We start from the raw sequence: 25,736 nt of genomic DNA on the forward strand, positions 1-25,736 counted from the left end.
ACTACTACTGTATGTTTGAGATGTCATATCTTTATGAAGGTTGACTGGCTGAAATGTGCTGTTATTATCTTTGTTTTTTACAAAACATTGCTAATAATATTATCATGCATGTGGAGACACATTTCCCCACAATGTAGAAAATACCAGGACAACACACACACAGGCACGCACGCACGCATACTTTAACTTGGTCATACCAAAGAAAAAAAGAAAAATTAATCTGCCAAAACATTGACCAAAAAAAAAAAAAGAAGCAATTTAAGATGCTTTCTATTAAAAGTTCTCATAGGACTTTTATCCTGTTTTATATATTTTTAGACATTTTAACTTTACAATGAAAGGAACTGCATGCATATAAGTTAAGAGTAATGTGTGACCCAAGACCACGAAACCAGTCATAAGGGTCAATTTTATGAAATTGAGATTTATACATAATCAGAAAGTGGAATAAATAAGCTTTCCATTGATGTATGGTTTGTTAGGATAAGACAATATTTGGCAGAGATAAAACTATTTGAAAATCTGGAATCTGAGGGTGCCAAAAAATCTAAATATTGAGAAAATCGCCTTTAAAGTTGTCCAACTGAAGTTCTTAGCAATGCATATTACTTTTTATAGTAGGAAATTTACAAAAATATTTTCACGGAACATGAGCTTTACTTAATATCGTAAAGACTTTTGCCATGAAATAAAATTCTATAATTTTGACCCATACAATGTATTTTTGGTGTGCTACAAATATACCCCAGAGATTAAAGTCTGGTTTGTGTGGTCCTTGGTCAGATAGGTTATATTTGTGTGCAGGACAAAAAAAGATCATAAGAAAAGAAGGAAATCTCACCAACTTCTGCCATCTCAGGCACAGTTGTGACGAAGGGTCCGTCAGGGAATTTGGGGGCATTGTCATTAATATCCTGAACTTTTATAATGAACTCTGACTCTGGCTCCAGGGGTTTATTGGTGTTGATGTTGATGGCCTGCGCGTGAAGAACATAATGTGATTTCTTTTCCCGGTCCAGACTTTTGGTGGCGTGGATGTCTCCCGTTACCTCGTTGATGATGAAGATACTTCCTGCTCCTTCACCACTAAGGATGTACCTGACCGAACCGTCGCCTTTGTCTGAATTAGAATGTAGCTGAAATGAGAGACAAAGAAAAGTTGGTGTGTGACTGCCGATATGAATCAATATATTACAATATATTCAATAACCAGGTCTCATTAAGCACACAATGTTCCAACAAACCTTATATCTGCCTGATTTGCAAAAGTAAGTAAATTCTTTACATTTTTAGAGGAAAATGTGAGTGTCTTTTTGCCTGTGCAGTGATGCTGGGCTGTTTGCTAGGATGCTAGGCAAACATACTCTTCAGGAAGTCAACCTACTAATTTCTTACCTATATTTGTTTCTGCACATTAAACTGGAACAGAATCAGGAATTTCTACTAAACACACACACACATAATGTTGGGCCAGTTTAACCCCAGGCAAAACACATTATTACAATTAGATAATAATAATAATCATAAATGTAAGGTCAAAAATTCTCCTGATATAGGCATGCTTCATACATTTAACAATTTATTATTTAACTTTTTTGTCATTACAATGAACATTCATTCATTCATTAATTGGGCAGAAATGTGCTTAGTTGTCATGAAAACAAAGTCAAGATTCCAAAAGTCTTAATATTATCCTACAAACTAGGCATAATTTTCTTCATGCATAAATAAAATGATGTATTCTTTTGTTGATTTGAGGGTGAAATGTGACCTGAGTACATTCTTTAAAGCTGTCATCATAAGATTCACCCACCTAACTGCCATCTACACTTTCACGACTTCTTTGAGTCTTTGCTCTTACAGTTACCTCTCTTTGGGAACTGAACGAGTGATCAGACATGACAATGAACTGGTACATGTTGTGGGGGATGTCTGACTGCATTGCACAGCCTCTAGATGCGCCAGATAATAATTACGAAAGCCCTAAATAACAATACTGATATTCCCAAAACATGGCAAGAAATGACAAGAGCAGTTAATGTTTCAGGAAGGTGTAGTGTGAACCCATGGGATACCTGCTGTCTGAGCTCTGCACACAACAAGCAGTCTGCTCAATGCATGCTGTCTCAAGGCTCATTGGTTTTGTGATAAGGCAAAACATTGACAGAACACTCAAACCGCTGAAAGCCCTGGTTCTCCTGAGTGTTTTATTGTCACTATCCAATAAGTGTCAGATTGTGATCCGCTCAAACCCAGTTTAATGACTAGAGCAAACTGAAGCAAACAAACGCTTACAACTTGAGACATTTAGCATCTGTACTTGCTTAATAAACATAATTGTGCATATATCATCAGTGCAGAAATGACTGGATTATGATAACTAGTAGCCGAATGGGTGTTTTATTGTCACTATCCAATAAGTGTTGATTCGTGATCCACTTTAACTCAATTTATTGAACCTTTTTAACATTATAAACATCTTTACTGTGACATGTAGATTATTTTAATTCTTCATAGCTGTATTATAACTACTATTATAATAAATAATAATATCATAGCTATAAATTTAACTTATATTTAAGATTTATTAATAATTAAAAAACAATAATCTTTTTATGACACCAAAGTTTTGAATGGTAGTACACATGGAAATACAGTATATATATATATATATATATATATATATATATATATATATATATATATATATATATATATATATATATATATATATATATTAGTGCTGTCAAAATTAGCGCGTTAACGCATTCGATTAATTTGAAATATTTAACGCGTTAAAAAAAAATAACGCAATTTACGCGGTTGCAGTTTTTTTTATTTCCAGTTGTGGCCTATGTGTGTTCAACGTGCAAAGAAATATGGATAAGACCAAGGAAGGACTTTTAGACGGAAAGTTTCAGTATAAAACTCTGCCGGATTACTCTTCAGTCTGCCACAAGAAACATTACTCTTCATTTAGTCTGCCACAAGAAACAGCAACATTAAAATCATGAACTCAAATGTCATTGTTTAAAAAACAAAATAAACAATGACTGTAACAGTGCGTAAATCAGACCTTTCTGTAACGCTAACGTTAATAAGCTTAAACGAAAATAAAGGAATAATTGTGTAGCGGAGTATTTTTTGTACACAGTGCCGCGAACTGTCAATCACTCCTGTGCGCGTGCATCACTGTCCTTGCAGCTGCAGCAACTTGCGCTCTCTCTCTTCATCAAGCTTTAAAACAAAAAGGGGACAAAAAGATCATATCTATGCATAGGCTATAGATTAATTAGATAAATGAATATCTAAATTTGTGCCTTGCCGTCTACGGTATTTTTTTAGAACTTAGAAAAAAGATGCTGCAGCCAATGAACAGCCAGCGGGGGCTGCAGGACGACTCAACCTCCGCAGACAGTTTTTAATGTTTATCAGACAATAAATACTCAAGATTTTGCTTTAGTATAACTCACAACGAGTTTCACACACCTTCTCCGGCCACGTTGAGTTGTTGACACTTAACAGTGGGAAAAGCGACACATGCGCTATTCACTTGTATAACTTAAGGGTGAATGGGTAATGTAGTTTCTGCTCTGGGTGGGATGAATTAGGAAGCTTGCATTGTGAAGGGCGCTCTGAAAATCGGCAGTGCAGGTGAAAGATTAAAACCTCTATTAAAACAGATGTCCAAATGAGCGTACCGGTACGCTACAAGCACGTTCTGGGCGCACGGAGAGGTGGCGGTACGCTCAAGAGCTATATTTGGAAGTGGCGGTACCGGTGCATACTGGCCCACTTAAAGCACTGGCAATGACTATACTTTGGAATTTTTTGCAGTCCACTTAGAATTCAACATGGAAATCATTTTTGTCTATTATTGGCATTGATTGTTTTGAAATTCAAATGGTACTTACATGCCTGTGTTTTTATTTCTGTAATAAATATGGCTTTCAAGCCAACAGTTAATTTGGAAGATATTGATGGTTTATTGCAGGTATGTTGTTTACATGAGAAAATCTGTGTTACAAGTTAAACAAAAATTCCAATAAACAATCATATTTTGAATTTAAATAGTTTCTTTGTCTTGAGTTTACATTAATTATTTACATTTTACATTTACATATCCAAAAATATTACATTAATTATTTACAATTTACATTTACATATCCAAAAAGTTTCAGTCTTTTAATTGCGATTAATCGCGATTAATCGCGATTAATTTTAAAAAATTGTGCGATTAATTAGTTAATTTTTTTTAATCGATTGACAGCACTAATATATATATATATATATATATATATATATATATATATATATATATATATATATATATATATATATATATACACACAAAAACAATCAAACAAATAAATGCTGATATCATAACTAATATGTATGAAATAATAATAATTTCATGAATGAATGAATTAACTATTTAATTAATGAAATGTTTAAAATGTATTTTGTCACTAATATTTATGAATAACTAATAGTTTCATAAATAAATAAATACTAATATCATAAATATCACCAACATCTATGAATTGCTAATCATTCAGCAGCAACTAAATGCATTTAGGCATCTAGATGTGGTGAAGACGACTTGCTGAAGATTAAACCGAGCATCAGAATGGGGAAGAAAGGGGTTTTAAGTGGCTTTAAAGGTGGAATAGTTGTTGGTTCCAGACAGGCTGGTCTGAGTATTTCAAAAACTGCTGATCTACTGGGAATTTCATGCATAAACATCTTTAGGGTTTACAGACTATGGTCTTAAAAAGAGAAAATATCCAGTGAGTGTCAGTTGTGTGGATAAAAATGCCTTGTTGACGTCAAAGGAGAACGGGCAGACTGGTTAGAGATGATAGATAGGCAACAGTAACTCAAATAGCCACTTGTTGCAACCAACACATCAAACCCTGAAGCAGGTTGGCTACAACAGCAGAAGACCACACCAGGTGCTGTTCCTTTCAGCTAAGAACAGGAGAGGAGGCTACAATTCGCACAGGCTCACCAAAATTAGACAATAGAAGATTGTTAAAACATAATCTGGTCTGATGAGCCTTGATTTCTGCTGTGACATTCAGATGGTAGGGTCAGAATTTGGTGTAAAGTACACGAAAGCATGGATTCATCCTGTCATGTCTCAATGAGTCAGGCTGCTGCTGGTGGTGTAATGGTGTGGGGGATATTTTCTTGGCACACAATTGGCCCCTTAGTGCCAATTGAGCATTGTTTAGAAGCCACAGCCTACCTGAGTATTGTTTCTTACCATATCCATCCCTTTATGACTACAGTGTACCCATCTTCTGATGGCTTCTTCCAGCAGGATAATGCACCATGTCACAAGGCTCAAATCATCTCAGATTGGTTTCTTGAACAGATCTCAGTCAGATCTCAGTCAAATAGAGCAACTTTGGGATGTGTTGGAATGGGAGATTCGCATCATGGATGTGCAGCTGACAAATCTGCAGCAACTGTGTGATGCTATCATATCAACATGGACCAAGATCTCTGAGGAATGCTTCCATATATACAAACTAGCCATTTGTATTACATTTTTTGCCTGAAATGCAGGTTTCTCCATTTAGTACAGCAGCACTCTTGCTGAAGCTAAATTGTAATCTAAAACCATCTTTTTACATCTTTATTTTTTTTTTTTTTGAGAAGATAATGTAGAATAATTGGTGCAGATTCACTGTGGCTGCAACTGATTTTGTTTACAGGCTTCTAGCATAACGTCTCATTAACTTGTCTTCTGATTGGAGAGGTTCTAGGCCGAGTGTGAGCTCTGACCGTTCAGCTAATTACTGACTGCTCGCCTGAGTGCTCTGTTTACTGACACAAACGGACAGTTCACTCCCGCCGACGACCCGGCTGTGCAATCAGCCCACGCTCTCCTTTAATTACAAATTAATTTCAGCATAGCTGTTTTTATTACTGGCCACGGTTTACACAATTCTTGCCCTCAAACAGTCAAAACCCAGGAAATGAGTTTCACCACTTCATATGATGGTGTGATTGAAGAGTCGAATGCCTTTTGTGACATTTTATTTGTCTGAATTTCCCATGACTGGGCTGCCAAGACAATACTGTGTCCTTGTAATGCGTTTTTATCAGATTATAACTTCATAATCGATGTCTGGGATCGTATTTGTGCTATCTAATGTACTTAAAGTGTTTCATTTGTGTTGTGTTGGCTACTTGCAGTTTAGAAAATGCCTTGAATGATCATTAGGCCAGTGTAAAACATTAAGATTAAATTAAGGGAATGTTTATTTTATTCAAACTGCACTTTTCTTCACAAATCGGAGCCCAGAGGAAAATTTGGTTGCTCAAACATTGCTCTTTTATGTGTTATAGGTTTTATATGTTGTGGAAAAGTTCATTTCAGTAATTCAACAAAAAATTTGAAACTTGTGTATTAAATAAATCCAGCGCACACAGACTGAAGTAGATTAAGTCTTTGGTTCTTTTAATTGTGATGATTTTGGGTCATATTTAACAAAAAACCAATCTTAACAAATTATAATACTTGATAAGACCAATACAAAAACAGAAAAAAAAAAAAAAAAAAAAAACACTAAAACAACAAAGTGATTTGTTGGCCTTCTGGAAAGCACGTACTTGGTAGGGGTTCCTTTTGCTTTAATGCCTCAATTCTGCGTGGCATGGAGGTGATCAGTTTGTAGCACTGCTGAAGTGGTTTGGAAGCTCAGGTTTCTCTGACAGTGGCCTTCAGCTCATCTGCATTTTTTGGTCTCTTGTTTCTCAAATTTCATTTGCAGGTGTTTTGAGTTGATTAGCTGATTGGCGTGTGACCATATTCTAATTTGTTGAGATACTGCGAGATAAATGCGAGTCAAAATAACTACAAATAAAAGCAGCAAATACTTAAACTACTTCAGTCTGTGTGCTTTGAATTTCATTTGAATTAAGTTTCACAATTTAAGTAACATTTCTGAAATAAATTAACTTTTCCACGACATTCTAATTTTTTTGAGATGCAACTGTATACACACACACACACACACACACACATGAATAAATGAATGAAAATAATATGCAAGAAAACAATCAATCAAAATAACAAAACATTAAGACATCTAAAAATACACACTTCAAAAGTATTTTGTGTACTTTTAGTCTGGTGTTATTTGCTTTCTGCTGCTTTTGCAACAATAGCATTGTGATAATGGGTGCTGTTGGGATTACACACACACACGCCCCATGACAAATTAAACAGGATTCATTGTGAAATCCCAAATGCTACACGATCAGGACTGCTGAACCCAGCCCCATTCCTTTTACACTCCAGCTCTGCTGCTTCCAAATTTGGTCACAGCTACACAAGGGAACATAAATTTCACTTAACCTGCAGTCAGGCTTCTAATTTGGCCACTGACTTAGCTGGGCACAGGCTAATATATCACACTCTGTCTCTGCAGCAGCTCCACTGATGCTCAGTCAAGCCCTCACTAATGGCAGGAAATAAAAGTGGCACTGGGTCAATAGAGCCAAAACCATCCAGCTAAAACACAGGGTGGGCCATCATTCCTGGAGTGATAACAGAGTGCAAAGTATTAACTTTATCAATTAAATATAAGTGCCACAAATAAAACTGAATCCCATCTGTATCAACTATTTCAAGCCTACCAAACAAATGAAGCTAAAATATTAAAAAAGCAAAGTAGATGTGACATTAAGAACATTGTGAGAAGAAACATCTCCTCCACTTTAACAAGCTCTTTAGGAAGAGAGAGAGAGAGAGAGAGAGAGAGAGAGAGAGAGACTCACGCATAGTGTGAGATCTATCTATCTATCTATCTATCTATCTATCTATCTATCTATCTATAGAATACAGCATTATATTTGATTCACAAATTGATAAACCTAAATGATCACTGCACTGTTTTCAGTATTAATTTCTTCAATTATTACAGCTGATTTTACACTGACTTAAAGTTTGAGTTGAATATTGTACAACTTAAAAATGAAGTTGAAATATGTTTAATTATTATAAGTAAAAAAAAAAAAAAAAAAAAAAAAACAGTTTAATCAACAAATGTCAAACTGTTTTTACCCATTACATTTACCATTGGACACCCCCCCCCCCCACCCATTTGGCTGATGTTAAAGTTGCTGTAGGGAACTTTTGTAGAAAAAAATAATTTTTTACATATTTATTAAACCTGTCATTATGTCCTGACAGTAGAATATGAGACAGATAATCTGTGTAAAAATCAAGCTCCTCTGGCTCCTCCCAGTGTCCTATTGCCATTTGCAGAAATCCATCGCTCCCGGTAAGAAACAACCAATCAGAGCTGCGGTCCGTAACTTTGTTTGTGTTCAAAATGTAGAAAAATGTATATAATAAGCGAGTACATAATGAATCCATTTTCCAAACCGTGTTTTTGGCTTGTCCTGAATCACTAGGGTGCACCTATAATAAGTGTTTATATTCAGACTATTTTAGATTGCTTCGGGGGTACCGCGGCGGAGTAACCCAGTACCTTTGTGATTCTTCATAGACATAAACAGAGAGAAGTAGTTCCGGCTACGATGTTCTTCCGCAAGACGCAATTAGTTCTGTTTATTAACCGCTAGAGCGTCAAAAGTTCCCTACCGCAGCTTTAAAGGAAGGTCAACAAGGCTGTTGTGCTTTTTACACTCTTTGCACAGAAACAGCAAGCTCTACCGATCTTCAAATATCACTATGCAAAATATCATCCAACATTCAAATTCAGAATGGAGTAAAAAATAGGGAGCAACATCCATGCATATAAGGGTGCTTTCACACTAGCACCCGGGTTCGATTGATGTCAGAGTTCGGTTCGTTTGGATGATGTGAACGTTGTCTTCCGTACTCGGATGCGAACCCACGAGTCCGCTTAAAAACGGTGGTCTGGGGTACGCTTCATGTGAACTCTGATACGGTTCGCTGCTTATGTGAACGCAATCGTACCATATCGCGGAAGTGAACTGCTTTTAATGACAAATTATTTGATGAAAATGTGTGTATGTGTGTGTTTCACTCACTTTCCTGATGAGTGACTGAGGCGCAACCGAACTCGGGTTCAGACCAGGCAAGTGAACCAAGTTTGAAAGCACCCTAAATGTTTGCAAAGAACAATTTTCCAACATCCTGTTCAGACATCATTAAAATATAACAAAATATATTTTTATGTCAAAAAATAATAAAACATATGTAAATCTTTTATATGCCAAGTTAATGAAAAAAAGATATACAAAATCAAACAGATAACTGAAATTTGACATAGAGCAGTAGAGTGACTATAAGTGTATAAATGAATATATACAAATAATACTTGATTAACTGAGTACATAAAACTGTGAAAAATACTTGATGAAATGAGATATGGCAAAAGTAAAACTAAAATCAGAAGTTGTCATGAAATGCAATCATATTAAAAATCCTAGATGAATCATAGATTTGAATATACTGTGAGGATACATAACTGAATGATTTGATACAATACATAAATATATGACAAGATAAGGAAACACAATCATATCAGAAAATGTGGATTCTCCAGCATCCAAAAATAAAATAAAATGCATTAAACACTATTATTTCATAAATAAATAATACCCATTCTCTTTCCATTCACTTTAACAGACTTTTCAGTCATTCGCTTATCAAAAATCTCATTATTTCTAGATTTTATCATCCGCACTCAGAATATCCGCCAAAAATGACACCTCAAATAAAGATTCTCACAATTGTACAGCAACATCCATTACCGGGACTGACTGTTACCTCTGAATAATGCTCACAGTAACCCTGTAACCTTGGAAACTCAGCAAATCAACTTCTTCACTTTTTTATTTTCCTCTGACAGAAGAAAGCAACTGACCCTTCGTCCAATTTAAGAGATTATTCCAAAATAAATTTGCCTATGCTTTTCAATAACTTTGCACTGTATAATTGACTAGACTTCAATAAACATACAAATGCTTAAAAGTATCATTTTGAAAAGTTAATACATAACTGGATGGAATTATGATTCACTTAATGGGTCTATTACTCATCTAATGTTTGCAGTCATATTACCTGGAGTAAAATCATCCAAAATTGCTGTAAAAATTTAGAAGCAAAATGAGTGAAGACAAGTCTCATTAAGTGTGAGTCAGGATGGATGGAGTGTGGGATAGAAAAAAGCCTCAATGACAGGACAGAAAGACTTTGAGAATGAAGGAGAGGGAGATGGAGGGAGTATGAGGAGGAGCGAAGGAGAATGAGGTCAAAGAGTAAAATAAACTCATCAATCACCGCTGAGCTGTATATTCACAATTAGTAAGGTGGACTTGTCTCTGATTAAACATATCCTTTTTTAATCTCTAGAGCTTTTAATCAGTGTGTGTGTGTGTGTGTGTGTGTGTGTGTGTATGAACAGTGCCTTTGTTAGAGGTTCTTTAGGCCTCACTTTTCTAATCAGGTACATTTGATCAAAACTGCACCAAAAAAAAAAATAAAAATGTGCAGCCTCTGCCCGGATGAAAATTACATTTCTCAGAAGTTGATCTTTTATAGTTCAGGAGACTGCTTTCATATTGTGTTTGGTTCAGTACACACACTTGGTCTCATATGTTCTCTTAAAATAAAATTAGACACAAATATTATCTTAATTGATAATTGTTGAGTGTAGGATCATATAATAGAAGCCAACATTGAACTTACTGTTGTGTTGGGGTCAATTTGACCTCTCGAAATATTGGTTAAACTATTTATTTATTTCTGAAATCGGGGCAATATTACTAATTTAGGGTCATGAATGTGCTAGCTAAGTTTGGACATGCAAATGGTTTTCATGCAATTTGCCACAAATTAACACTTTTGAAAATATTGAAGAACACTTTAGCTTCCTCATCCTGCGTGGAAACAGTTCCTTGATTCTGCCAGGGGACCACCCATATATAACCATGAATAAAACATCCAAACACCTTTTGCATCAGAGGATGTCAAGACCTGTAACGCTGACAGAGCAGAACAGACACATTGAAGACTAGAAGGTTTTTTGGGGAAATTATGTTGAAACATGTTCAAACCATTTTTGTAGAGGCAAAAATAAAAAAATAAAAAAAGGATAGCCAGTGAAAACCACACATATACACAGTTATCAGCTTGTGTTTTCTTGCAAGCCAATTTTAGATCTTAATCACTAATTATTCAATGTAATATGTGTAATATTATGTGCATGTATCCAAGGCTATATATATGCAACCGTATCTATATGTAAATACATATACTATATCTACAATCATATGGACACGTGTGTGCATGTTTATAATAGCTATACTGTAGCTACATTAAAATGAATGCATTTACATTATATTTATATATTTGCATGTAGAGTTGAGTTTCTGCATGACTCCACAATGACACTCCATACTCTACAGAATTAGATGATCTCTCAAGACACTAATCCAGTCTAACTTTTTGGTTCCTACTGAAGAATCACAAGATTAAAAATGCAAGATTATGGAATCTGAGAAAGATTTTTGCTTGTACAGCTAAAGAGAGGACCACAGGACTCTGAGTCTGTCTCTTCTTACTCTTGGGTAATTTATGAGTGTCACACAGACCAAGTCTGAAGTTTTTCAAGGACCCTTCTGCAAAAAGAGACACTGCTAGAACTGCAGTTTTTTTTCCTTTCAAGGACTGACGATATATATAAAGCTGCACTGCCTTGAATATTCCGTCACCTCCACAAACATTATATATCATACATGTTACACATGTGTCACGAAGCATGAGTTTGACTACTTTGACTACTGCAGTCAAGGACCTTGAAAGTCTTTATGCAAATTCATATACATGCTTGGTTAATTTAAATACTGGTACTTTGATTCAATATAAATGTAAATTTATATAATTACAACATATAAAAATAAGTCTTTCCACTGTGTACATACTGAATTTGGAACCTGGATGCTGTTACTTAACTGAGAAATAAGTGTAAATGTTTAAAAATGATTATTGTGTGTGTGTGGGCATGTTTTTGTGACATATCAGGACACAACTCTGTATAATGACATGGGTACGACACAGGTATTACAAGGAGAGGGTGACTTATGAGGACATAACCCATGTCCAAATTTTTCAAAACGCTTTTAAACCATACAGAATGAGTTTTTTTTTTGAGAAAGTAAAAATGCACAAAGTTTCCTGTGAGGGTTAGGGTTAGGGTTAGGGGTAGGGTTGGTGAAGGGCGATAGAATATACAGTTTCTACATTATAAAAACCATTACGCCTATGGGATGTCCCCACTTTTCACAAAAACAAATATGTGTGTTTGTGTGTGTGTGTGTGTGTGTGTGTGTATATATATATATATATATATATATATATATATATATATATATATATATATAAATTAATGGATGCCAAGAACCACCCGACGTAAAGCTGTATATAAACAGTTTTAGTGGATACCTGCCAGCCAATAAGAACAGAGTATTCAGACAGACAGTAATTTTGAACATTATATATAACGAAGCATGTTTCTGTTGTATATTTAAAATAATTAAAAGGTAACTTTAAAATAAAGTCAAGATTAAATTTATTTATTTTTATATTCAATTAATTAATTTATATGAATAATTATTATGCAATGACAATTACACAAAAATAATGCATATATATATATATATATATATATATATATATATATATATATATATATATTTTATTATTATTTATTTTAACATAATATACTAACACAATTTTACTTAATTTAAATACATTTGTTTTTAATATTGTTTGATTTAGCACATATTTATGAAAGTCTGTTTTTGCTTGTGAGATGTGAAAAAAAGATCCGGACTTCCACACATATTTGATTTTGCTTTTCTCTCAATATTGGGGTTGAAGATTGTTAAATTGCACTGCTACTGATATTTTGGTATTGCAAAACTCTAATGAGTTGTTTACCCATAATACGTTGATTACAAAATCGCTTCATGGACCGCTGATGAGGTGATTACTCTAATCACATAGCACTTTGACCCCTAAAGACACGCGAGTCTCTTGACGAAACAGCTTTTCCGGTCTGTCTTCAAGTATAAGGATGCCACCAGTAAGACACTCAACCACACGGATACCAGAAAATAAAGAGTAATAAGAAGGAAGGGTCTATCATCTCAGTTTGTCCCTCAAGGGAACCTTTCCTGTGCTACTGCAAGCATCTGAAAGTTTAATTAAGTAAAGCCTCAGAATAAACACATCCACTCACACATACACACAAACGAAGGGGCTGAAGGATTAATTGTCTGGAGTCTTTGCCGATCTAATTAAGGGTCATTTCACATCATGGCCATATTTTACCAGCCCCTGTGATAGAGGCGGTAATTAAATATGAGGGAGTTAGCCGCACTAACGATCTTGGGACCTTGCCTTTTGCATGCGCATATCAAATTGAATCCCTCATAACAGCTTGCTCTTAATGGCATTTTATCGTTGAGGATTAGCATATTCTGTCGATGCTGTAAACTGGGTTCAGTTTTTGTAAACTGTTTGAGTACAGAGCACAGCGGTGGCCAGAGGGCTTCGGGGCATCTTAATCCAACCTGCCGGAGCCAGTAAACCAATCAGCGCTCTTCTGACGCGGTCGTGTAGATATGCTAATTAAAGAAGACAAAAACTTAATTATTATTGCATGCAATTAGCAAACTGATAAGGCTCCGTTTTGAAGTAATGCAATTTTAAATCACTGCCATCTGTTTAATATCCAATACAATGTATTGCAATTATATTGTTACAATGTCAAGGCCACACGAAAATAAATCGTCTGGTTCTTTCTGTCTCGCTGATATTGCCATTTATTTTATTTCATTTGAACACAAATTTTTATTCAATACAGTATAAATGCTCATAAAAAAAAAAAAAAAAAAAAAAAAAAAAAGAGAAGTAAATATATCCCTTTTTTTCCTCCCTCATCTCATTGTCACACAGATGCATTTTTGTACTGCATATTTTCTCTCACAGAGGCAATTTTCCATTGTTGCCTTCAAGTCCTCTTGGGAAGTTTGCACTTATGAGCTCAGAAGATGGAATTATACAGAGATGTGTATTCTAATTTAGGTTGGGAAAAGGGATGGCTGGGGACGCATTTACACTTGATCTGTATTTTATGATTTGTATAAATCATTCATGCACAGAGAATGATGGGAAATGTTGTCCGTCACAACATTAAACCAGCTAAATTAGTAGTATTTTCTGGTATAATATTCACTATAATAACAGGAAAAGCAGTATATTCTCCAAGAGTCAGGGACATTCATTGTCAAAAACTTTCTTGGATAAATATTAATATTAAATAAATCAATATTTATATTTTTTTATTTAGATACATTTAATGTATTAAAACAAGAAAAATAAAAATGTATTTTTAATAATCTTAATGTACTTAAATATCATATATACACACACACGCACACACACACACACACACACTTTACAATTTAAACTGAAAATATATATAAAAAAATAATTCAAAATAATAATAAAACACATACTTAACTTTGTACATGAAATGTGTTTACACAACAAATATGGCAAAATTACATCTAAAATTATTAAAAACAACTTGCTTAATCCATTATGGTTTCATAATTCAATTTAATTCAAGTAAGTAGCTGAATATTTAGACAAAACATGTTTTTGTTGCAATGGTTGTGATATGATTTCAGGCTCTGCAGCTTTTATTTTTTACAAATAAATAAATTCAACGCATAACAAATAATAATAAATCCAAAATGTAAAAACAAAACCTACCGCATACTTCCTGCAAGAGCCAAGCAGCTGCCATTAAGATGCATGTGCAGGCTAACAGATATCTTGCTCATTTTCCAACATATAATGCCCTTCCTGACCGCTCACCTCATAAATACCATCATCCAACACAGTTTGAAAGCACTAAGTGAGAAATAATGTATGTCACTTTCTCTTTTTCTCTGTGTGCACATCGGTTGCTCTTTTCCCTGCATTACCTTATGCTTGAGTACCCTGAATAATGATCAACTGCCACACATTTCCATATTTCTGAAGATAAGAGAAGTCAATCAGCACACAGACAACTTAACCAGCTTCCTGTGGCCTTATTGTGTGACGCTTCAGTAAAGAGACGTAAAGCACACGGACATGACCTGCTGAATCAATCTGCTTCAGAAAGAGAGACACACAAAAGGAATAAAAGGAGGACACTGGGATGGAGCAGCGCCCCCCGCTAACACTCTCACAGTACCCATTAAACAACGCTTATTGAATCAATTTACAATGCCTAATGCAGTTTTTGAGTACTGGGGAGTTCAAGGACAGTGACGGTGTGTCTTTCATTGGACTGCTACTGTTATGTGAAAAGGTTGTGATGATACAAATGGATTCTTCAATAAAAAATATATATTTTGTTCATATAATATATAAGTTTATTACATCTTATGCACTTTTTTTCAGCAATGCATTTCAATAGTTAGTGGAACAACAACGACGACGACGACGGTGATGATAATAATAATAATAATAATAATAATAATATGAAATATTATTAAAAGCTAAAATTAACTTAGTTTAAATGACAGTAAATAATAATAATAATAATAAAAAATTCCAAAAGTGCAAAAGTTACCATGTTGACTGCAGACGGACTTGCTAAAGCTGATAGATTCATGGCCCTATTTGCGATCTGGCATGGACACAAAATTCATGTTTCACAAGATCGACAAGCCCATGAGGCAAACACAGGAGAACCGGCATGACTCTAGCCAAAATGATGAAGGCTGTCAAATCTCAAACATGAACCAATAAGTCAAGCTACAGTCCTGAGCTGCTGTTTTGCTGTGCTAAGCTAACTCCATGCAAAGATGATATCGATCAAGGCCTGTGGGTGTAGACAAGTGATGGAATAAGGTCAGAGAAAGAGCAAAAGGTCACTTGCTTGATTTACAAATGTATGTTGTTCACAAGGGTCTAACATGTTTCAACATTAGACTGCTGTTATATCCATGTTAAAAAAAAAAAAACACTGACAAGCCCAATGTATGTGCTGCTCTTAAAGCCAGCCAACATGGTCAGGCTGGTCTATTTGATGGTTTTAAAGGTGTTTTGGACAACTTAATTCAGCTAAGACTACCAAACCAATTAAATTTAAAAGTTTAAACAATAATTATTAATAATAATAATAATAATAATAATAATAATAATAAATAAAAGTTTTTTTTTTTTTTTTTTTTTTTTTTATATAGACCTGTTTAAAGTCCTACCCTTCAAGGAAAACAAACCAAAGACTTGTGCACTCCAATGTTTTTGTAAAGGTTAATGTATAAAATAAAATAAAAATAATTCTCAATATGAATCACCCTACTTTTTCAACAGAAAATATAGAACAGGAAAGGAATATGCACATATTCTCTTCTCTTTGATTAATTCCACCACTGATTAAAAAAACATGAATTAATTAATTAATGAACGAACAAACAAACTATTTAATAATTTATTTGCACAAACCAGGTAGACCAGCTTATATTGGACTAATTAGTTTGTAAGTTGGTCAACCTGGTCTGCCAGGATTGGCACGCTAGTTTAGCTAGTCGGCCAAGCTTACAAATGCCCCAAAACCTGCAAACTGAACCAGGCAAACCAGATTATCAAACCAGAACTGAAAATGTCATGCTTACCTTTCCTACATATTGTGCCTCTGGACCAATGTGTTCCTCCAAGACAAAGAACTGGTTCCATATCCATCCTCGTTTGGGCCGATGGTGGACCTCTGTTTCCCCATCCTTAGTCTGGTTGTGGTTGTGAGTTGCATTGTGGCTCCTGGAAATGATTTTGGCTTGGCTGTGATGGCTCGCCTCATAACCCCTCTCCAGAAAACACAGGCACAAAAGTACAGGACACAAACAAGAGCTCGGGTTCACCTTCATGACTGCGAACAGGAGCCAAATTCCCAATATTCCAAAAGGATTCCAAAAACTACAGTGAAACTCCCAAAGTTCTGCGATATTCCAAACACACAGTGGTATCACAAATGGTATATTCCAAAGGATAAAGATGGCTTCCAAACCCCCCTCCTCCACCACCTCCTCGTCCTCCACCGCCACCAACCAGCAGCCACGTCTACTCCTTATTCCCCTCCTCGGATGTTCGTTTGAGGGGTTTGATTTAATCAGACACTGGACCAGAGGTCCAGAAAGCTTGAATGAGGTTCATATTTCAGTCATTCATCCTGGAAAAACAGCAGAAATGCACTGACATCATGCACTCAAAGAGCACTCGAGGAAGAAAGCAGGCAGGTTCAAGCCTGGGTCCAACAAACACACAAGACGACAGCAGCAGCCATGTTGAATCTCCTGTGGAAAGATGAGATGGACAAACAATTTCAGTGTTTCATATGGTTGCAAAATACCACAAGAAATGAAACATCTCAGAAAGAGAGACATTTAATTACGAGTAAGGCATCATTGCTTAATGGGCCTTTTTGTGAAGTTCAAGCCAACATGGGATCAAAATTGACCCTGTTTATTTTACTAATGCATGCTGTTGGTCTCACTGTAAAATATTCATCAGTGCATGTTATACCAAAAGAAATGGTTTGTTCTGAAATGAAGTTCCCTTGATAATATTAACCAATACCCAATTAGCTTCAAGTCAGTTTCTACAATCACTGTGGCTTCTCTGCGATGGCTGACAACCACTCTTTACCATTTGTTTCTCCTTTAATATTTCCTTTCACTTTAAAAGATGTTACATTATACAAGATAAAATGCAATTTACATGGAAATTCAACCAAAATGAACATTTGTCATCATCATTTACTCACAACATCCACCGTCATTGAATGGAAAAGAGTAGATTGGACAGTCCTTCATGCCATTTCATCTTTTATGAGAGTCAACCAACATGAGGGATGGGTAAATGAATACAGATTTTTCATTTTTGGGTGAACTATTCCATTAAAAGAAGTAATTTATGAAATCTCCTCCCAGAGACCCAAAACAACAGATGCTTGGCACAGTAAGTCTGTAACTAATTAGCTCCTAGTTATAATCAATATTTCGCTGTTTAACAAGGCTTGCCATAATGCGGTAACTTTAGAAACTTGCAGCTTCTGCGGTGGTGACAGAACACGTTTACAATGCAGTCAAATATGGTTTCTCATCCTAAATGAGCAGCATTTAATATGAAGATGTAAAAGCATATCTAATGCAAAATGATTATCTTTCAGGAGGATGAGTTGAGCTCGGGTAACCTAAAACACAAATTTTAGAGTGTTCTTGGTGATACAGAAGGTTGCTAAACCAGGCAAGCATAAGACATTTTAGTAATGCTTTGGTAATAAACTGAGCACAGACATTTAATCATGAAATAGTGTGGAGTTGCAAGAGACATTTTTAGTTTAATGAATGCAGAAATGCACCAACAGCACTCTCATCAAGGTTTAAAAAGGTCAGAAATGTTATAAAATATAATTAAATGTGAGAAATCTACAGGGTTCTGCATGCTGTCAATTACCACGGCAAGTAGACTTGACTAAATATGTCTATGCTTAAATATAACAAATTATATTAAGGTCACCAGCAAATCCCCATTGATGCTGCATCAGATAATGTTATTTCAATGGGAATGATTCGTTTCAAAGATGCTGGAGAAAAATAAGACAAAAATAAATGCTCAAGGATTTGCAAAACCAACAGTATTTCATGCAATCAAAAACTTATGAAACCAGTGTAATGCTGTAATGCTAAATTATTATACAATTGAATGAACAAAGGCCAAATTCTCAATAGATGATTTAACAATACATTTGCAATTGGCAATAAAGTTTGAATTGCATTATTATCTGTATTTTTTAATTCTGGTTCAACTAATGAATCAACTACATCAGAGATGTTTGTGGTGTTTAAGTGCCTTAACTAATATAAATGACACATTCTGTATACTATATTGCTACACAATAGTTTTCATTATACTTGCATTAATTTATATTCTTATTGAATATATCTACAGTACCATAGGCATCTAACAATTTGCAGAAGTTTCTTTAAAGCCAACTGATTTCAGGAAGACAGAAACATCCAACAACTAACTAACCACCGCCGGAGACATGCAAGCTCCCGATACTGCCATTGGCGTCAAAATCTTTAAAGTGTAAACAGTTTAAACCCACTTAAAAATGTACATATGTTCTGGATTCTTGGATTATCCTCATGTTTGATCAAGCTCTCTACCCAGGAAATAATGCAGCTCACATTTAGTCACCGGTGACGACTTTTTAAAGAGACTTGGTTGTTATACCTAAACATACTCATGTCTTGCAGTCAGAAGTGTTAAACTCAGTCAGTTAGCTGCTCACAACACTTCAACAAAAGTGTCCACAAACATGAAAAGTGTGGGGTTATGCAGGAGACTTATAAATATATATATATATATATATATATATATATATATATATATATATATATATATATATATATACTAATACAACAGAATACATTGTTTAGTGCATGATGACTCAAATTTTGATCTGGTCTTACACAAAGCAATCACATGGCTTCAGAAAATAGCACACAAGTTGCACTGGACTGTTTTTGTTGCACTTCTTTGTCCTTTTTGGACAATACTTGTCTCAGCGGTCAATAGCTATCTATCTCCTTTTGTGTTGCATGGACTCTTGTTCAATGTAGCTCCAGCAAAGCTGTATTTAAAACGGGGTTTACAAAAAAGCTATTTTCTATGAGCAGAAAATTCCACAAATATAATGAAAAGGTATGATTTATATATATATATATATATATATATATATATATATATATATATATATATATATATATATATATATATGATAAATATTACTGTATAATAATAATAATAATACTAATTATTATTATTAGAAATCATTAGGTCAATATGGGTGACCGAAGTACAGCATATCCCTTAAAATGTTTACTATTGTAAAAATTAGTAAATGAAAAAATAAAATGATAATAATAATAATAATAATAATAATAATAATAATAAAATGTGTTTAAAAAATGTAAACCATTGCTCACTGTTGATTTGACATGTTACTGAGGCAGATTTCCATCTCTCCCCATTCAAATAGAAGCTGTACTGTATGCGTATTACCTGCATAAAAAAGCATCCCAGAGACATTGCCAAGATGGCCCTGGGTGAACCAGCAGGCTTTACCCCCGGCACTGCTGTTCTCTGAGGTGAGGTGGTGGGGTATTAGCTACTGGACTGGATTTGACAAGGTATCTTCCGGATTTAAACTACTCCTGTGTGTATGTGTGTGTGTGTGTGTGTGTGTGTCTGCACCTTCTGAGTTGCTCTTCAATCAGAGGGCTGATGTAATGATTGTATTGCTGATTATAATTAAAACACCCTTTCAGTCCCTCTCCCTCCTCCACCCTCTTTTCTTTTGCTCTCAGTCCTCTGGTTACGGCTCACAGCTGTGTTCAATCAATGGCAGCTGGTCTCCAGTAGCGAGGCATTCATACAGCGGTGGGTACATTCTCTACTGTCTGATCAGAGAACAGCAGGAGACACATTTCATGTTATAATGGTTTAGATTACAATATCAGCAATGGGTTCTGCTCCCAAATCTGTATTATGTATAGAAGCAAACTGTGTCATATATCACCTGTACCAATATCTCCAGTGGAACATAAGGTTTAGAACATTTGAGCAACAGAACACTGGGAATTATATATATATATATATATATATATATATATATATAGGGGCTGTAAGTCGATTATGTAATTAATTACATAATGCGGTGATTAATCAAATTAATTGGAAATTAAATTTGACTGTGAAAATACCCACAAAAGATTATTTAAAGCTATTTTGTGTTAAATGAGAATGTATTAAGTAGACATTACAAACTGTAGCTTTGGAAAGAAAATGTATTGCAACTTTCTATATACACAACTCAGTATTTTTATTGCAGTTACATGTTTTGTGGATTTTAAGGCTTATTTTCTATTTAGTTTAAAGTACTTTTATTGGCATAATTTGTGTGTACATTACCAAAGGATTTAACAAGATGAATAATGACGATTACAGTAATACACAATGCAATAACATCAAATATTATGATTCTGTATTGGGTCTGGGTTATATAAGGCTCAGATTTGGGGATACTGGCTTACATAAGGCTTAGAATTGGTACCAATAATAAAACCTGTTTTGACACTGTTTTGGTATTATTGGTACCAATTCTCAGTTAAGGGTGATTAACTGGCTGAGATTCGGGCTGGTTATAGCCCATGTGTGGCCCTTGTCTTCAGAGCCGTTATTCTTTGTGGTACTTGGGCCGAGGGAAAAGTGATTTTGTGACCAAGAGCTTGGCCAGAAAACATTTGTTATGTGGGATAATATCAACTTTTTATTTACTGCAATGTTGTATAAAATCAGATTGAAACTTGTGATATTCGGGATAAAATCAGCACTTGTGTTATAGCCTACTGCTACCCCTGCTCATGTGATATCAGATTATATAAATATGAGACAAAAACTCATACAGGGCATTTAATTATTGCACCATTATTTTGAATCTTGGGACATAACGGCATTCATTGAGTTGTTGTCCTGCATCATATTTGTCAAGTCAACTGTATGGCTGTAAGATGACGGGCGGGGGCGGAGCCAGTCTGCTTGATGCGTTAAAATATTTTAATCACATTATGTTTTCCGTAACTAATTAATTAAGTTAAAAAGTTAAGCTGACAGCCCTAATATATATAAGTAGGAAACAGATATTTAGGCAGCGATTTAGAAAACCTGTCCGGATTGTGCTGAAGACAATAAAATATATGTGTGAACATTTACAAAAAGGAGTAAGACAGATAAGAACAAGTAAGACCAAAAAGTAGAGAGAGTGGATAACACTAGAGCAGAGAAATGAGACAGCGATGAAGAGAATGAGGCCTTGTGTTGCCTGGGGCGAGTATTTCCATGACCTGCTGTGATTTCTCAGTTTGGACCCTCTGCTGATATCAAACTACAGAAGGAGAAAGGAGGGTACGAAGGGTCAAACTACCTACGGCAGAAGAGAGGAAGAATAATGACAACCGCTGGTAGAACACATTGTCAGGCAGATGGAAGAGTAATTGCTCTAACAGTGAAGTAGACCAATTACTATGGCATAGACTGGACATTCTTTCTAAAGAAATTCACTCTACTTATTTCAATAATGGTTTTTAATATTGGATCAATATAAATGGCATGATTTGCTAAGTCTCTACAATAGATCACGTGTCATTCACCGGTGAGAAAAGTGTATAGTACAGTTTTAGTAACAGTACTGCAATACCAGGAAAGAAGATCAGGTTGTTAATGTTTGCTTGCCATTCTCAATCTGTCTGCCCAGTGTATGTGAATGAACTGATGGTGTGTCCTGTCTGCACGAACCGGGTGCGCAGAGATATGTAAATACATGTTGACATAGAGGTAAGAAAGCCAATCAAAACCCATGGAACGAGCATTTTGATTGGATGAACATTTCTTGGTCCTACGCCTTCCACAGAGTATATAAATACAGATAAACACATTTAGACCACCTAACTTAACGATTGCTATCGGATTGTGAAGAGATTTTCAACAAGCATAACAAAAAATGTTTCTGAAGGTAATCACCTATTGGGCATTTAATATTTAACAATAGATCAACCATAAATAAATACATAAATAAATAAAGCATTCATTTATATATATATATATATATATATATATATATATATATATATATATATATATATATATATATATAATGTATAATATGAGTAATATTACATTACTATAATTTTATAAATAATATTAAATAATTTTTATAATATAAAATGAAGATTATTCTTGTTTTACTTTTCTTCTAACCATTTCATTTATAAATTTGTTTGTTAAAAACTTTCTACATTAAGTTCAGCTATGTGTTAATATTTTTGTTGCTGTCCATATTCTGATATTGTACAAATGATCTTTGTCTATCCAAATGTACACCAATGTGTTTCCTGTACATATGAATACCTGTAAATGTTAATGAGATCACAGAGCCAAAAGCAGTGTGAAAGTGTGAAGTACTCCAATGTTTATAAGATGTTTGCACATTATATATTCTTAGAAAAGACATGTTTTATGATACATGAACAGTTTTAAAGCAACAGGACTGAAAGAGACTTTTGGGGAGGTGAGAAATATTAACAGGTTTGTTTTGTTTTTGTGAACGCTTAAATAATGTATGTACACTGACTGCCAAACGCTCCCAGCCTACATCATGAAATATACATAAAAGTTCAGAAAGATCAGATGCTCACCAATGAAAACACCCTCTCAGACACACACAAACACACTTAGCGAGAGGCTGGAATGATACTCGTACAACTGGAATTACATTGTGAACAAATCTCTCCTAACGCTCCTGAATATTCATTTAGTGGTGCAAGCCAATTTCCACTATCTTTTGGCAGCTGAAGGTGAGAAGACATTGTGTTTTCTAGTTGGCTGCTTTAAAATGTCAGAAAATTGCACGGCATCTGCAGGAAATGACAGTTTTGATTTTTATTTAAAAGTGAGAAAAGAGCTTGCTTCCGATTATTCATGATGCCATGCAGCAGCGGGCAGCTTGCTTTTTTCTTTTGGAGTTGAGCTCTGCAGCGTCATGCAGAGATGCCGGGTGGATGATCAGGCAAGTTTAATGTGAACTTTCAGACTTCTAACAATCACAAACGAGATTTTTCTTCCCTGGATGGCAATGAGATTACATAGAGAGACATTTGCTTCAGGCTACTGTTTCACTTTTTTTTTTTTTTTTTTTTCTCCTGAGAAGCAAACCAAGTAATAAAAAGTAACACAAATACAGGAAATGGATACCAGTGAGAGCAGAGCTCTCAGTCTCTGTGAGAGCGGCTCAGATGAGAGGGGCGGGGTCAGCAGAGCTTTTTTGCATTTAAGGGAAAATTCTACAAAATGGCATACTCTGAAAAGAGCTGTTTTTGGCGGGTAAAATGGGTGTTGTTTTACACTACCATTGAGAAATTTTCACCAAACTATGTTACAGACTTTTCAGTAAGACCCTAAATAATCATATCAACTTGTGGAAAAAAAGACCCCTTTTAAGACCATATTTTATGAGCTATATTACCGCTATATTACCCATTTTACTTGTATGTAATATAGGTCTATACTCTTACTGTATGTCAACCATTTGTTTATCATTTGTATCTGTTCTGATTTCTCCACAAAAATGAGATCAGCTGAGAGCTAAACTGAAGATTCTGAATTCCCCCAACAGTCTTTCTTCTGACCATATTTCTTGTCCTTATTTCATAATTTTTTTTTTGCTTCTCGGTGTTGGATCGTACATCCAGAGCAAAGTGACAGCTCTCTTGTTCTGTTCTTCTGACGCGTCTGCAGCCATTTTAGAGGACAAACCGAAGCCATGAAAGCCATTGTAAACGACAATCTCTGCACGGCTTTAGTGGCCTAAATCACTCCTGAATCCCATCTGCCACGCGTTTGATGAAGAGATGGAGAAGGAGGGGAAGGAGAGAGAGGGAAAAAGAGAAGGGATTCTCCTGTCTTTCTCATCACAGAAGGAGGACACTGCCTCTGAGACAGTATCCATCTGCTACACTCTGCAGAGAGCCATTTTCACTCTGACAGTCTATTTACCTTTAAAACTCTCTTCATCTCTCTGTTTCTCTCTCTCCCATCTTATTCCCTTGCTGCATTGCAGCACACGTTGAGTTATGGTTTCACTGATATCATGTAGCAACAAAAAGCTCTTTACTGTGCAGTGATGCCCAGGACAATCCTACGGTGTGTGGGGAAGGACAGCACCTCTGTCGGTTACACAGTTACTGAACAGAATATGGTTTCTGTAGACAGATTCGTCTGGAAGATCTCAGTGTGCAGGACTGTTTCGCATCAGTTAAATGAGAGAATACAGTGCTGGATGTGACCCAAACAAGTCAAGACGAGGAAGAACTTTGCATACTATTGAATCCAGTGTAGTATAGAACTTATAGGTGCGCATTCACAGTTTTGTCTATAGATTAAACTGTTTACAAGCAAAAGTTCAGTGGCAATGAAAGAAAGAAAGAAAGAAAGAAAGAAAGAAAGAAAGAAAGAAGAAGAAAGAAAGAAAGAAAGAAAGAAAGAAATGTGGATGTTGAATAAAATAAAATGCAATAAAATAAAAAGACCAAACCACAGTAGTTTCACAAAAAAAGAGTCCAAAGTAATTTTATAATAAAAAATAAACCTTAAATTCAATAAATAATAATAATAATAATAAAAATATTAACATAAAAATATTAACATAAAAAAATAAACAGTACTATAGCGCTTTTTTTTGTCAGTGCTGTGCCAACTTAATTAGCCAAATTAAAATAAAATTAATTAAAATAAAATCAAATAAAATAATTAATGTTACACGAAAATATATACTTAATTGATATTAATAAAATACTTAAAAAATATATATTTAAACTATTTAAATGTTTTGTCCTAATCCTATGTAGTTTTACTATAACTTTTCTAATATCATGTGCATTAATGTCAAATAACAGGCACACAGAGAAGCAAAACTAACTAACTAACTGACTAACTTTAATATTTATTATTTATTGGATACAAATACTAATTAACTTCTAAATACGTATATCTTAATTTAATTAGTATTTTGATTAGTACTTAGTAATTTAATAGTTTTTTA

The 25,736-nt window shown here is 34.8% G+C and overlaps 1 protein-coding gene across 2 annotated transcripts in view; it reads right to left on the reverse strand.

Moving 5' to 3' along the window:
* The window catches only part of LOC127969499 (cadherin-18-like), a 201,280-nt gene that overhangs the window by 62,000 nt on the left and 113,544 nt on the right, over window positions 1–25,736 (reverse strand). For both annotated transcript variants that reach the window (XM_052571505.1, XM_052571506.1), the window contains 2 exons: window positions 16,693–17,367; window positions 842–1,136 (listed from right to left, as the gene is read on the reverse strand). In XM_052571505.1, the coding sequence (XP_052427465.1) occupies window positions 842–1,136; window positions 16,693–16,941 (544 nt within the window). In that variant the 5' untranslated portion in view covers window positions 16,942–17,367. The remainder of the gene's footprint in view (window positions 1–841; window positions 1,137–16,692; window positions 17,368–25,736) is intronic.

The sequence above is a fragment of the Carassius gibelio genome, chromosome B12 (assembly GCF_023724105.1).
Source record: "Carassius gibelio isolate Cgi1373 ecotype wild population from Czech Republic chromosome B12, carGib1.2-hapl.c, whole genome shotgun sequence".
Lineage (NCBI taxonomy): Eukaryota > Metazoa > Chordata > Actinopteri > Cypriniformes > Cyprinidae > Carassius > Carassius gibelio.